The sequence below is a fragment of the Oncorhynchus clarkii genome, chromosome 3, assembly GCF_045791955.1.
Source record: "Oncorhynchus clarkii lewisi isolate Uvic-CL-2024 chromosome 3, UVic_Ocla_1.0, whole genome shotgun sequence".
NCBI lineage: Eukaryota > Metazoa > Chordata > Actinopteri > Salmoniformes > Salmonidae > Oncorhynchus > Oncorhynchus clarkii.
In genome coordinates this window covers 43,782,636-43,797,005 of record NC_092149.1, presented here as the reverse complement: position 1 = coordinate 43,797,005, position 14,370 = coordinate 43,782,636, and the positions used below count along the sequence as shown (strand labels likewise).

General features: G+C 45.8%; 1 protein-coding gene across 26 annotated transcripts in view; it reads left to right on the top strand.

Annotated features, from left to right (window-relative positions):
• Window positions 1-14,370, top strand: part of LOC139395705 (E3 ubiquitin-protein ligase MYCBP2) — a 350,297-nt gene that overhangs the window by 270,436 nt on the left and 65,491 nt on the right. For 18 of the 26 annotated variants that reach the window (XM_071143146.1, XM_071143125.1, XM_071143183.1 and 15 more), the window contains 3 exons: window positions 8,155-8,349; window positions 9,544-9,648; window positions 11,772-13,508. In XM_071143146.1, coding sequence (XP_070999247.1) covers window positions 8,155-8,349; window positions 9,544-9,648; window positions 11,772-13,508 — 2,037 coding nt within the window. The remainder of the gene's footprint in view (window positions 1-8,154; window positions 8,350-9,543; window positions 9,649-11,771; window positions 13,509-14,370) is intronic. The other 8 variants (XM_071143169.1, XM_071143175.1, XM_071143162.1 and 5 more) reach the window with 3 other exon arrangements.

Sequence of the window (14,370 nt, the reverse complement as noted above, 5' to 3'; positions counted from 1 at the left end):
CCACTGCTGTAATACTATGCGGTTCGTAAGGATAATGTAGCTAACAAACTTTCAAACAACATAACGTGTAACTTAACTTATTTGAAAAGTCAATACTTTATTACATTTGCTCAACATTTTTTCATAATTAGTTAAAGCAATGAATTTGTATCGGCTTTCGGCGGACTTCGGCTGCATATTTTCTACCATTTTCTTCAAATCTAAAAATGTTGTGAAGCAATGCCCATTTCATTATGGACCCTAAAAGCACGGCAAAGTGTCCACTGCATGGATACTTTGTATTTTGGCAAATTTAGTACGACATCCGGTAACTTCCTATATCCAAACTATGACCAATAAGCATACTACACTGCTCCAAAAAATAAAGGGAACACTTAAACAACACAATGTAACTCCAAGTCAATCACACTTCTGTGAAATCAAACTGTCCACGTACGAAGCAACACTGATTGACAATAAATTTCACATGCTGTTGCGCAAATGGAATAGACAACAGGTGGAAATTATAGGCAATTAGCAAGACACCCCCAATAAAGGAGTGGTTCTGCAGGTGGTGACCACAGACCACTTCTCAGTTCCTATGCTTCCTGGCTGATGTTTTGGTCACTTTTGAATGCTGGCGGTGCTTTCACTCTAGTGGTAGCATGAGACGGAGTCTACAACCCACACAAGTGGCTCAAGGTAGTGCAGCTCATCCAGGATGGGACATCAATGCGAGCTGTGGCAAGAATGTTTGCTGTGTCTGTCAGCGTAGTGTCCAGAGCATGGAGGCGCTACCAGGAGACGGGCCAGTACATCAGGAGACGTGGAGGAGGCCGTAGAAGGGCAACAACCCAGCAGCAGGACCGCTACCTCCGCCTTTGTGCAAGGAGGAGCAGGAGGAGCACTGCCAGAGCCCTGCAAAATTACCTCCAGCAGGCCACAAATGTGCATGTGTCTTCTCAAACGGTCTCCATGAGGGTGGTATGAGGGCCCGACGTCCACAGGTGGTGGTTGTGCTTACAGCCCAACACTGTGCAGGACGTTTGGCATTTGCCAGAGAACACCAAGATTTGCAAATTCGCCACTAGTGCCCTGTGCTCTTCACAGATGAAAGCAGGTTCACACTGAACACGTGACAGTCTGGAGACACCGTGGAGAACGTTCTGCTGCTTGCAACATCCTCCAGCATGACCGGTTTGGCGGTGGGTCAGTCGTGGTGTGGGGTGGCATTTCTTTGGGGGGCCGCACATCCCTCCATGTGCTCGCCAGAGGTAGCCTGACTGCCATTAGGTACCTAGATGAGATCCTCAGACCCCTTGTGAGACCATATGCTGGTGCGGTTGGCCCTGGGTTCCTCCTAATGCAAGACCTCATGTGGCTGGAGTGTGTCAGCAGTTCCTGCAAGAGGAAGGCATTAATGCTATGGACTGGCCCGCCCGTTCCCCAGACCTGAATCCAATTGAGCACATCTGGGACATCATGTCTCGCTCCATCCACCAACGCCACGTTGCACCACAGACTGTCCAGGAGTTGGCGGATGCTTTAGTCCAGGTCTGGGAGGAGATCCGTCAGGAGACCATCCGCCACCTCATTAGGAGCATGCCCAGGCGTTGTAGGGAGGTCATACAGGCACGTGGAGGCCACACACACTACTGAGCCTCATTTTGACTTGTTTTAAGGACATTACATCAAAGTTGGATCAGCCTGTAGTGTGGTTTTCCACCTCCATGGGTTGATCAATTTGATTTCCATTGATAATTTTTGTGTGATTTTGCTGTCAGCACATTCAACTATGTAAAGAAAAAAGTATTTAATAAGAATATTTAATTCATTCAGATCTAGGATGTATTATTTTAGTGTTCCCTTTATTTTTTTGAGCAGTGTATATACTCAATTCACGTCACAAATAGTACGGATTGTGCCGTGAGTATTAAAACACAGCTTTTGTCTTGCTTTTAGATTCCCAAATCAGGGGTGGCATGTGGATGTTAATTAAGAGTGTTGGCTTCAGAATTTCTCTCTACTTTTGTAGTTTTGGAGATAGTGGAGACAGGATAGTAGCATTAGCAAAATCTTAAAGGTACTGTTCACTTTTTAGAAGTTTAACTTATTTTCAACATACCTGTCATGTAATCAGACTTGTCTATGCGTGAGTAAAGTAACTGTAACTGAAGGCTAATGTATTTCTAGCTTGACGTTGCTTCACATTACAAGCCTCATAAACCCTTACATTCGCACAGGCCGTCATTAGCATATGGCCAATCAGGATGCAATATGCAAATAACACCATCTCCCCTTTTCAGAGTACAAAGTGTAGACTGCCTTTGTCTCAACAGACCTCAAGTGGTTATTCGGTAGGTCTGTCCTGACTAGTACTTCTTGAACATTTGAACGTAGTCATGAACATAAAATATTTTCTGTAAACTTTAATCCAAAATGCATCTCTAATTAATTGTAACACAAATCTACCCCACAGGTAAGTTAGAACTGTAACACCTTGACAACTGTTGTCTTTTTAATTTTTTTACTTAGAGCTCAGTCTTTTCTTGTTTGCCTTGACTTATTGGTCCAGTCGTTGAGGTTTAACTATTGCTCGCACACACCTTGTTCTGGGTATAGCAGGTACATCTGGCTTGTCGGAGTGGTGAAGACACTTGAATCTTCTCCTGTGTAGCGTTGTTGTTTTCAGATCCATCCATAGGGATGAGGTGATGTCTGTTCCTGCGGACAGATACGTGGGGAGCTTACATGGTGCATTGTGGTGCTGCATGTTTCCTCAGCACTGTTCCTGCTACTTTTGAGTCAATCACTCACACCTGTTTTCCAGGTGGGAGTCTGCTGAGGTTGCTGACTCTGTGACGCTTGTTGAAGCTTTGCTGAACCACTCTCCTTTTCCTTTGAGCTGACCGCTGCTGTGTTTGGCGAGTGACGTCACTGTAGTATGAAGCTGTCGTCCCATCAGCTGTTGTGCCAGGCTGAAGCCATTCTGGAGTGGAGTTGACCAATAGGCCAGCAAAGCAAGGTAAGGGTCGACTGCTTTCCTGAGAAGGTTCTTCACCCTCTGAACGGCACATTCCGCCTCTCCGTTGCTTTGCGGGAACTTTGGACTGCTGTTGACATGGCAAAATCCATACTCTGCAGCGAAGTTGGAAAAGGGTTGTCCGGGTAACTGAAGCCTACTGTCTGTAACCTGGACCTCAGGTACCCCATGGTGGGAGAAGATGGACTTCAGATGGACTACGAAGTCCACAGACTTTGTTAGACAGGTTTGCGATTTCCACATACAGTGGCTTGCGAAAGTATTCACCCCCCTTGGCATTTTTCTTATTTTGTTGCCTTAAAACCTGGAATTGAAATAGATTTTATGGGGGTTTGTATCATTTGATTTATACAACATGCCTACCACTTTGAATATGCAAAATATTTTTTTATGTGAAACAAACAAGAAATAAGACAAAAAAACTAAAAACTTGAGCGTGCATAATTATTAACCCCCCCCCCACCCCCAAAGTCAATACTTTGTAGAGACACCTTTTGCAGCAATTACAGCTGCAAGTCTCTTAGGGTATGTCTCTATAAGCTTGGCACATCTAGCCACTGGGATTTATGCCCATTCTTAAGGCTAAACTGCTCCAGCTCCTTCAAGTTTGATGGGTTCCGCTGGTGTACAGCAATCTTTAAATCATACCACAGATTCTCAATTGGATTGAGGTCTGGGCTTTGTCTTGGCCATTCCAAGACATTTAAATGTTTCCCCTTAAACCACTCAAATGTTGCTTTAGCAGTATGCTTAGGGTCATTGTCCTGCTGGAAGGTGAACCTCCATCCCAGTCTATTTAGCGCCAGCCATCATTCCTTCAATTCTGAAAAACATCCCCACAGCATGAGGCTGCCACCACCATGCTTCACTGTGGGGGTGGTGTTCTCGGGGTGATGAGAGGTGTTGGGTTTGTGCCAGACATAGCGTTTTCCATGATGGCCAAAAAGCTCCATTTTAGTCTTATATGACCAGAGTACCTTCTTTTGTGGGGAGTCTCCCACATGCCTTTTGGCGCACACCAAACGTTTTTGCATTTTTTTTTTTCTTTAACCAATATGTTTTTCTGGCCACTCTTCTGTAAAGCCCAGCTCTGTGGAGTGTACGGCTTAAAGTGGTCCTATGGACAAGATACTCCAATCTCCGCTGTGGAGCCTTGCCTCTCCTTCAGGGTTAACTTTGGCCTCTTTGTTGCTTCTCTGATTAATGCCCTCCTTACCTGGTCCATGAGTTTTGGTGGGCAGCCCTCTCTTGGCAGGTTTGTTGTGGTGTCATATTCTTTCCATTTTTTAATAATGGATTTATTGGAGCTCCGTGGGATGTTCAAAGTTTTGGATATTTTTTTATAACCCTACGCTGATCTGTACTTCTCCACAACTTTATTCCTGACCTGTTTGGAGAGCTCCTTGGCCTTCATGGTGCCACTTGCTTGGTGATGCCCCTTGCTTAGTGGTGTTGCAGACTCTGGGGCCTTTCAGAACAGACGTATGTATGTGTGTGTGTGTCTGTGTATATATATATATATATATAGTGTATATATATATAGTATATATATATATATATATGTATATATATAGGTGGACTTTATTTAACTAATTATGACTTCTGAAGGTAATTGGCTGCACCAGATCTTATTTAGGGGCTTCGTAGTAAAGGGGGTGAAATACATATGCAAGCACCACTTTTCCGTTTCATTTATTTTTTTGAATTTTTCTAAACATGTCATTTTTTTCACTTCACCAATTTGGACTTTTGTGTGTCCATTACATGAAATCCAAATAAAAATAATTTTAAATTACAGATTGTAATGCAACACAATAGGAAAAATGCCAAGGGGGCTGAATACTTTTGCAAGGCACTGTACCTTAAGAAGTAGTCCTACTAGTTGGTAGTTGGCGCTTTTCAGAGTGAGCAAGTCAGCTCCCAGTCTTTACCAGGGTCTCTCTCTGGAAGTTGTGATGGTATGAGTGGTTCTGTGTGGTTTGTGCGCTCTTTGATGCATGTCCGGCTTAGACGTATCGGCTTAGACATCTCTTTGTTTGGGTCGTACAGGGCTAACACGGGTGTGGATGTCAGCTCCTCCTTCAGCTCTTTGAAGTCTCTGGCTTAGTTGGCCCCTCGGTACCAGTTGTTTTTCATTGAGAGTAAGTCTCTGAGAGGTTTGTCCTTTTCAGCTGAGGGATGAACTTTCCCAGCTGGTTCACCATACCTCGGAAACTCTGCAGCTCGCTCCTTGACAGCCTCTTGTCTTTGTCGGTCGTGCTGCATTCCTTTGTCCGAGATAATGTGGCTCAGGAACTTCACTTCCTGCTTTGACAGGTCACATTTGTCCATGTTCAGAGTTAAGCCGACTTTTTCCATCTTCTGAAATGTGGCATGAAGTCTTGCATCATGCTTCTCCTGTGTTTGGCCCCAGATTAACACATTACCATGTGACAGACCACACTTTCCAACCCTTCAGTGACCTCTGTCACCAAGTGTTAAGTTGCTGAAGTTGTAACGTCCGAAAGGTGTGATGAAGGTTGTTAGCATAACTGACTCCTCCGCTAGCGGAATCTGCAAGAAGCACAAGTTCGCATCAAGCTTGCTGAAGATCTTCCTCCCGGCTAGTGAGCCAAGGGGTCTGTTCGACAGTGGGAAGTATATTTTTCTCTAAACACTGACTCTTTGAGACAAGTGAAATCGATGCATGTCCGCACTTCTCTGTTCTTCTTGGGACAACCGCCATGCTGGCGCACCAGTCCTTGGGCCCCCCCACTCTGGTGACAACCTTGAACCCTTGCCTGCTCTCTAGCTCTTTCTAGACTTTTGGCATCAATGTCATAGGAATCCGTCATGGAGTGAGTAGGGCTCTGTGCAGGATTTCAGCTTGATGGTATATAGTTGTTGTACTGTGCCAAAAGCAGCTTTGGATTGCTTTCTTTCAGTGTCTGTAAATCAGTGCTGTCAAGTCGATCAACTAGCTCAAGCTTTGTGTGATAGCTGATCTTCCTAGTAAAGCTGTGTGTAAATCGCTGATGACCTACACATCTTCCAGTGTAACCTTTTCTCCCTTTTGTAGGACTACACTTGTAGTTCCTTAGTGGAGGTTTCGTAGATTAGATTTTTTTTTTTTAGCAGAGCTGGCTTGCTGGTTCCTGCAAAAATGTGATTGAACACATTGTCTGAGATAAAAGTCACATCGGCACCAGTGTCTATTTTGAATTTCACATTTCTGTCCATCACTTGAATCATCCATGGGTCGCCTCCTGCTGTTATTGTTCCTAGGAAAATGCTATCATCACCTTTTGAACCTTGTTTACAGGGTCACACACTACTTCACACACTACTTCATTAGCTGCACACGGTGCAGGGCTTTTGCCACGGTTTCGACACTTTGGCTGCTATTTTCCATTAGCATTACCATAGCTTTCTCATGCTGGAATATCTGTTTCCACTAATACTGGCTGCCTTTTTGCATAACTCTATCCACTGAGCATGCCTCTTTTTGTTGTTACTATGTCACCTTGCAGGTGACTTTGCTGCTTCCTTTCTGACAGGCGCATGTTTGCTGTTAGTCCAACAGATAGCCTATCTCTAATTGGCTTATCATGCAAAAGTCCAGAGTTCCAATGCTCTGCTAGGGCATATAAGGCAGTGACAAAATAATCCACTTTCTTTTTATCCTCTCCGCAAGTTAAAGTGGACTTTCTCATAGTTCATGTTCTTTTTTACCATAAAGACTGCTTGAAATCCATCTCTTACTTTGCTGTTTCTCGAGTTTGTTTAGGTTTAGACACCTCCAAAACGTCATCTGCTTCATGTATCTTTATGAAGGCACATTTCTTGCTAGCTTGACGTTGCTTCACATTACAAGCCACGTAAGAGAGATGCTTTCCTCATTGAACCCCTACATTTCTACAGGACCTCATTAGCATATGGCCAATAAGGATGCAATATACAAATACAGCACAATATCTAGGGTGGTATCATTTTGTACAACCCCTTAAAATGTGTTAGCTGGTCAGGATGAGTCCTAAATCTTCTGGCTAGCATTTTTGGGTAATGTAACAATACTAGTGGAAACCGATTGTATCAGTTAGTAATGCACTCAAAAGCATGGGAAAGTGGGTAGTATTTCCGCATACTGGATCAAGTTGACCCTTCGAGGCCACAGGGGCTGTCAATAAGCACTAACTGTGTCCATTCTTTTGTTCTGCATGTCTCATTGTTTCACTTGTGTGTATGTCATACCTAACATCACTGCTATGTTCAGTCATAATGTGTCTCAGTCTGTGTGCATGGGCCAGTTAGTGTGCTTCTGCCAGGTCAGGTGGGACCTGGAATATCTTCCCAACACCAGTGTTCACAAGTCCCCCCCCCCCCCCCCCCCAAGTGAAAGGGTGTCCTGCCAAATCGGAATCAACCCCCACAGCTTCCTACTGGCTCATTGGACTATTTTCCTCTCCAAAATCCCTCCAACTTTTCCTCAGGTTTTTTTCTTAGCTGGTAAATGTAAGGTAAATTAATCAGTAGAATATGTCTGAATAAAGGGGACTCTCAAAATCTCTCTCTATGGAACTATTTATACCTGATACTTGATTGATACTTGATTTTCCCTGTAATTAGTCAAAACTGAGTCACTGAACTTTTCTCCTAAAATCTTTCAGGGAAATTTAGATAATTTTCTTATTCCATATGGAAATGAGTGAAGGAGAGGAGTTTTCTATGTTGTTGGGTAGAAAGCAGATGCACTCTACCTTAGAGATACTACAGTACATATAGTACAAACAGTGTTATTTTCCCTATTTGGCTTCCACACTTTGTCCCAAGTGACACAACCCCGGCCCGGCCAATCGCCATTACTGTCCCAAATCCCCACCCTGTGACATCACCCATTACCCCATGTCACTTTAGTTTACCCCCTTCTCCCCTCCTATCCAGAAACTCCCACCTCACCCCCCTACACACCCCCACCCCCTTCTACCTCTCTGGCATTACCTGTGTGGGAGATGATAGATAAATCAATGGACATTTTAATGGTTACTGTTTAATGGATTCATTGATTGATTTATACCCCACCTTTTGGAATCCTATAAGACCATAGTGTAAGCTAAGCTGTAGTCCCCCTTCCCCTTCTCTTCCGTTATTTGCAGGTGACCAAAGGTTGACTGCCATACTGAATAGTGCCATTCAGTCTGGGCCCTTCCTCCCTCCAGCTGCTCCTCCCTCCTCTTCCTCCGTATTTGAGCAAGCCGCCCAACCTCCCTCCTCCTCCCTTGTCCACAGCCCATTTGTGTTTGGACAATGCCCCAGGTCCCAAGTGTCTCAGCCGCAGCCACAGCTTCCGAGTAAGTCGGTCCGTCTGTATGACAGTGTCGACGCTTGCTTGCCCAGGTGCTCCTGGTCCCATCTTAATTCCTCCTTAGCTTATCACTCTTTTGTTTGTGATTTTTTTACTTGCGTATTTGTTTAGCTTTTTTCTGTTTTTTGGGGGGGGCAGGGGGGACCGAAGACACCCTAACATTGCTGTTATGTTCTGACTGCTGCTTACAATACCTTGCCTAGTAATGTAGCTGCTTGCTTTTTGTTTATATACCAGTGTTCTTTCTCCATCTTCATCCCTGATTTAAACAGAGACTCAGCGATATGGCGTGATCACGAGCAGCAGTCTGCCCAGAGATATTGTCAAGAGAGTGAGGCAAAAGGGCTGCATTTGACGATCACCCATACAGATAGTTGCATTTGTACATAGGTTTGCTTCTATGTCCTGCAATTTAAAAGGTGTCTGACGACAAATGTTGACGAACGCAGCCTCTGCCTTCGTCTTTGTGTCAGAAGTCACCCTGCTCCTCTTGGTAGACGCGTATCACTGATTCTAATTTTAAACACCAGCTCCCATTCCTGCTTAGTGCTCCCATTGCAAATGTTGACTACCTTAGTGTAATTCATCATATGAATTTAGGTAGCATCATTTAGTGTACTTATTACTGTATTAGTTTACTACATGCTTTCATTCTTTACATTTATAAATCTCTATAAAGGTCCTGGGCAGATGCACTAAATAAATGCCTTGAGAATGTGTCAATATGACTAACCTTAACTCACAGCACCTGTAGTGTGTAAATCAGAGACAATCTCATGGTCAGGTCAGTGGATATGCTCCCAACTATTAGGTTTCAATAAAGTATAACATGTATCAATTAGTTTCCGTTCACTCCATTTTCTCAGCCCCTGGCTCAAACTCATGTCTCCCAGCCCTAGTTCATGCATCTCTTACTACCCTCTGATATCCTATAGCTGTCTGCTCTCCATATGTCTGTTGGTCTGACTCCATATTTTTTACACTCTCAATGGCCATCCTCCATCACTCTAGCGCTCTCCTTCTTTCTCTCACTCCTCTCTCCCTCCTTCCCTTTCTATGTGGAGTGTTTTCTTACCTGTTTTCTCTACTTATCTGTACATGCTACGCTTCTTTTCTCTGTGAGGGTGTCCCTGCATTCATTCCCTGTGTTTTGCTTACCTACCACTGTTTTCCGCTGTAGATGGTTCTTCATCACGCAGCCTTGCTTCTTCTCACGAGCGGGTGCACAAAAGCAGTGCGGCTGGGCATGGTTCTGCACTCTCATCTCTTGCTCTCAGGCAAAAGGGTGGGTAACATACAAAATGCATGCCTCCTTCAGACTGAAATGTGGGAATCCGTTACAGAGTCAGTTAATGCTGAACAACAGGATAAATAGGATTATCAAGAGTAAAACACAAGTAAATAGGTAATTTGTTCTAAACTGAACACTAGCTACAATTATCAGAAGGAATAGGGGAGATGCTTATTCACATAGAGGTTAGGGGTGGGACTAATGTCCCTAGACAGGATAAATTCTAAAGACCAATTATAAACTCAGCAAAAAAATAAACGTCCTCTCACTGTCAACTGCGTTTATTTTCAGCAAACTTAACATCTGTAAATATTTGTATGAACATAAGATTCAACAACTGAGACATAAACTGAGCAAGTTCCACAGACATGTGACTAACAGAAATTGAATAATGTGTCCCTGAACAAAAGTAACGGTCAGTATCTGGTGTGGCCACCAGCTGCAAAAAGTACTGCAGTGCATCTCCTCATGGACTGCATCAGATTTGCCAGTTCTTGCTGTGAGAAGTTAGCCCACTCTTCCACCAAGGCACCTGCAAGTTACCGGACATTTCTGGGAGGAATGGCCCTAGCCCTCACCCTCTGATCCAACAAGTCGTGCTCAATGGGATTGAGATCCGGGCTCTTCGATGGCCATGGCAGAACACGTGACATTCCTGTCTTGCAGGAAATCAAACACAGAGCGAGCAGTATGGCTGGTGGCATTGTCATGCTGGAGAGTCATGTCGGTATGAACCTGCAGGAAGGGTACCACATAAGGGAGGAGGATGTCTTCCCTGTAATGCACAGCAATGACAACTAGCTCAGTCCCATGATGCTGTGACCCCCCCCCCCCCCCCGACCATGACGGACCCTCCACCTCCAAATCGATCCTGCTCCAGAGTACAGGCCTCGGTGTAACGCTCATTCCTTCGACGATAAACGCGAATCCGACCATCACACCTGGTGAGACAAAACCTCAACTCGTCAGTGAAAAGCACTTTTTGCCAGTCCTGTCTGGTCCAGCGACGGTGGGTTTGTGCCCATAGGCAACGTTGTTGCCGGTGATGTCCGGTGAGAACCTGCCTTACAACAGGACAGTCTGAGCGGACAGTCTGAGCTCTGATGGAGGGATTGTGCATTCCTGGTATAACTCGAGCAGCTGTTGCCATCCTGTACCTGTCCCAACGGTGTGATGTCCGGATGTACCTATCCTGTGCAGGTGTTGTTACACGTGGTCTGCCACTGTGAGGACGATCAGCTGTCCGTCCTGTCTCCCTGTAGTGCTGTCTTAGGCGTCTCACAGTACGGACATTGCAATTTTTTGCCCTGGCCACATCTGCTGTCCTCATGCCTCCTTGCAGCATGCCTAAGGTATGTTCACGCAGATGAGCAGAGACCCTGGGCATCTTTCTTTTGGTGTCAGTAGAAACTGCTTCTTCAGTGTCCTAAGTTTTCATAACTGTGACCTTAATTGCCTACCATCTGTAGGCTGTTAGTGCCTTAACGACCGTTCCACAGGTGCATGTTCATTAATTGTTTATGGGAAGCATGGGAAACAGTGTTTAAACCCTTTACAATGAAGATCTGTGAAGTTATTTGGATTTTTACGAATTATCTTTACAAGACAGGGTCCTGAAAATGGGACGTTTCTTTTTTTGCTGAGTTTATATTAGCTATTCTAGGGCACAGTGCTGGGCTGCATGGGCTTCTTCTCATCAGTTGCACCATGATCCATTAGCTACCCCTGTCTGTGTAAGTGGTCTTCAGACATGCATAGATAGACACTTTTCCAAAGTATATTCATCTATGTCAAGGCCATTGAAGGCTCTTCTAGAATAATCTTTGTCCTCTGCTCTAATGCTGTCATTTTACTAAAACGTATTGGTCCACAACTTTCCACAGTCTAAGAAAGAGGGTACTTATTGACTCAAAAATATTTGTATGTTTTAACATGATTTTTTTTTATTTTTATGTCCAGACTTCTACTGTTTCTCTTCTCCCCCCCATTTTTCTTCCCTTTCATAATCCATTTTGTTTTGACCCTTAGATGTTGAGTATTGTACTCAGATATGCTGCCTTTTACAGTAATCCTCTTAGTTGTTGTATAACTGTTTCTATGTTGTGGCTGGCTACTAGGTAACTTAGGGGCGCAGCCCATGTCCCCGGCCACCAAACAACGACTGGAAAGTCGCTCCCCAAAACAGGAGGGGCGTGGCGGTCGCACCTCGGAACAGTCCAAAAGTAAAGATCCGCCGGCCAGCGAGGCACTTATCCTGCGGTCGGACACTGCCAAGCTGCGGTCGGACTCCCATAGCCGCTCCCACTCGCCCAACCACAACACCCTGCAGGCACTGAAGGCCGACGGGCGCGATCGTAACTCCTCCGGGCTGCGCGCCGAGTCGCCTAACCCTGGCTCCCGCTCCACCTCGCCCAAACAGAAGGGACTTTCTTCCACCTCGGGGAGGTCTAGCCCCTCCAGCACCTCCTCACCCCGCTCCTCAAACCAGCACGACAAGAACTTTGCTCAGGACAAGAACCAACCAATTGACAAGAACATGCCACAAGACAAGAACCAACCAATTGACAAGAACATGCCACAAGACAAGAACCAACCCCATGACCAGAACCTCCCTCCCAATGTCAGCCCCTCCAAGGCTCGGTTGGACCCGCCCAGAGAAAGGTCCAAGTCGGACTCGTACACCCTGGACCCGGACACCCTGAGGAAGAAGGTCCCTCTCACCTCAGAGCCCCTAAGGGGAAGGTCCACCTCGCCCAAACCCAAACTACCACCCAAGGACGGGAGCAGCAAAGGAGGAGATAGGAATGCGGAGAACCGCACCCCGTCGCCCCATGTGACCCAGGAGAACCTCCACAGCGAGGTGGTGGAGGTGTGTACGTCTAGTGCTCTTCTTTCCAATGATGATGAGGGAAACAATGAAAACGTGGAGGTGAGGAATGCAGAGGAGGGCTCCTCAAAGGTGCACTTCAGCATCGGCAAGGCACCCGTGAAGGAGGAGCTGGAGAGCAGCCGCTTGTCGCCCAAAGTCAGCCGCAAGACCTCCAGCCGACACGTGCGCCCCAAGAAGGACAAGTCGGGCCCGCTCTTCAAGGGTGAGAGCTCGTCGAGGGTCACCGAACCCGCCAAGCAGGCCATGTCACCCTCAGTTGCAGAGTGTGCCCGGGCGGTCTTCGCCGCGTTCCTCTGGCACGAGGGTATCGTCCACGATGCCATGGCCTGCTCCTCGTTCCTCAAGTTCAACCCAGAGCGGACCAAGGAGCACGCGCCCATCCGCAGCTCGCTGGGTGGCCAGGGCGGCCAAGAGGAGAAGGAAAGTAAGCTGAAGAACCGCCACTCACTGGAGATATCCTCGGCCCTCAATATGTTCAACATCTCCCCGCATGGGCCAGACATCTCCAAGATGGGCAGCATCAACAAGAACAAGGTCCTGTCAATGCTCAAAGAGCCTCCCCTGCCCGAAAAGTGTGAGGATGGCAAGGGGGAGCACGTCTCCTTCGAGGTGGCCACTCACCCTACCATGAGGGCTAAGTCCATCCTGCCGCTCACCCTCCAGCACCTCGTTGCATTCTGGGAGGACATCTCAATGGCAACCATCAAGGCAGCCACCCAAAACATGATTTTTCCCAGCCCGGGCTCCAGCGCCATCCTGAAGAAAAAGGAGAACGAGAAGGACACTAAGAAGTCCAAGAAGGAGAAAAAGAAAAGAGATAAGGCGGAGGTGCGCCCCAGGGGGAACCTGTTTGGGGAGATGGCCCAGCTGGCCATGGGGGGACCGGAGAAGGACACCATCTGTGAGCTGTGTGGGGAGTCGCACCCCTACCCTGTCACCTACCACATGAGGCAGGCCCACCCAGGTAAGATCAACAATGTTGGGTTTGCTTTTATTCTATACTGTTAGAAATACACATGTCATATCACTGTGAGAGGTTAGCCGACCTCTCACATATAAAAATCTGATTTTTAAGTCCTATGACAGGCTATATTTTGTTTATTACATTTGTGGATGAAAAATAACGCTTTAAAGCAGAACATTTCTTCATACTGAGGCGGATGGTGGCTAACCCCATTACACCATTTGCACTGTATCTCTGCTAATATGGCAACACTACTCAATGTGATCTTAGCATAGAGATAAATGTATATTAAACAGTGCCTTGCGAAAGTATTCGGCCCCCTTGAACTTTGCGACCTTTTGCCACATTTCATGCTTCAAACATAAAGATAAAGTTAAACATAAAGATATAAAACTGTATTTTTTTGTGAAGAATCAACAACAAGTGGGACACAATCATGAGGTGGAACGACATTTATTGGATATTTCAAACTTTTTTAACAAATCAAAAACTGAAAAATTGGGCGTGCAAAATTATTCAGCCCCCTTAAGTTAATACTTTGTAGCGCCACCTTTTGCTGCGATTACAGCTGTAAGTCGCTTGGGGTATGTCTCTATCAGTTTTGCACATCGAGAGACTGACATTTTTTCCCATTCCTCCTTGCAAAACAGCTTGAGCTCAGTGAGGTTGGATGGAGAGCATTTGTGAACAGCAGTTTTCAGTTCTTTCCACAGATTCTCGATTGGATTCAGGTCTGGACTTTGACTTGGCCATTCTAACACCTGGATATGTTTATTTTTGAACCATTCCATTGTAGATTTTGCTTTATGTTTTGGATCATTGTCTTGTTGGAAGACAAATCTCCGTCCCAGTCTCAGGTCTT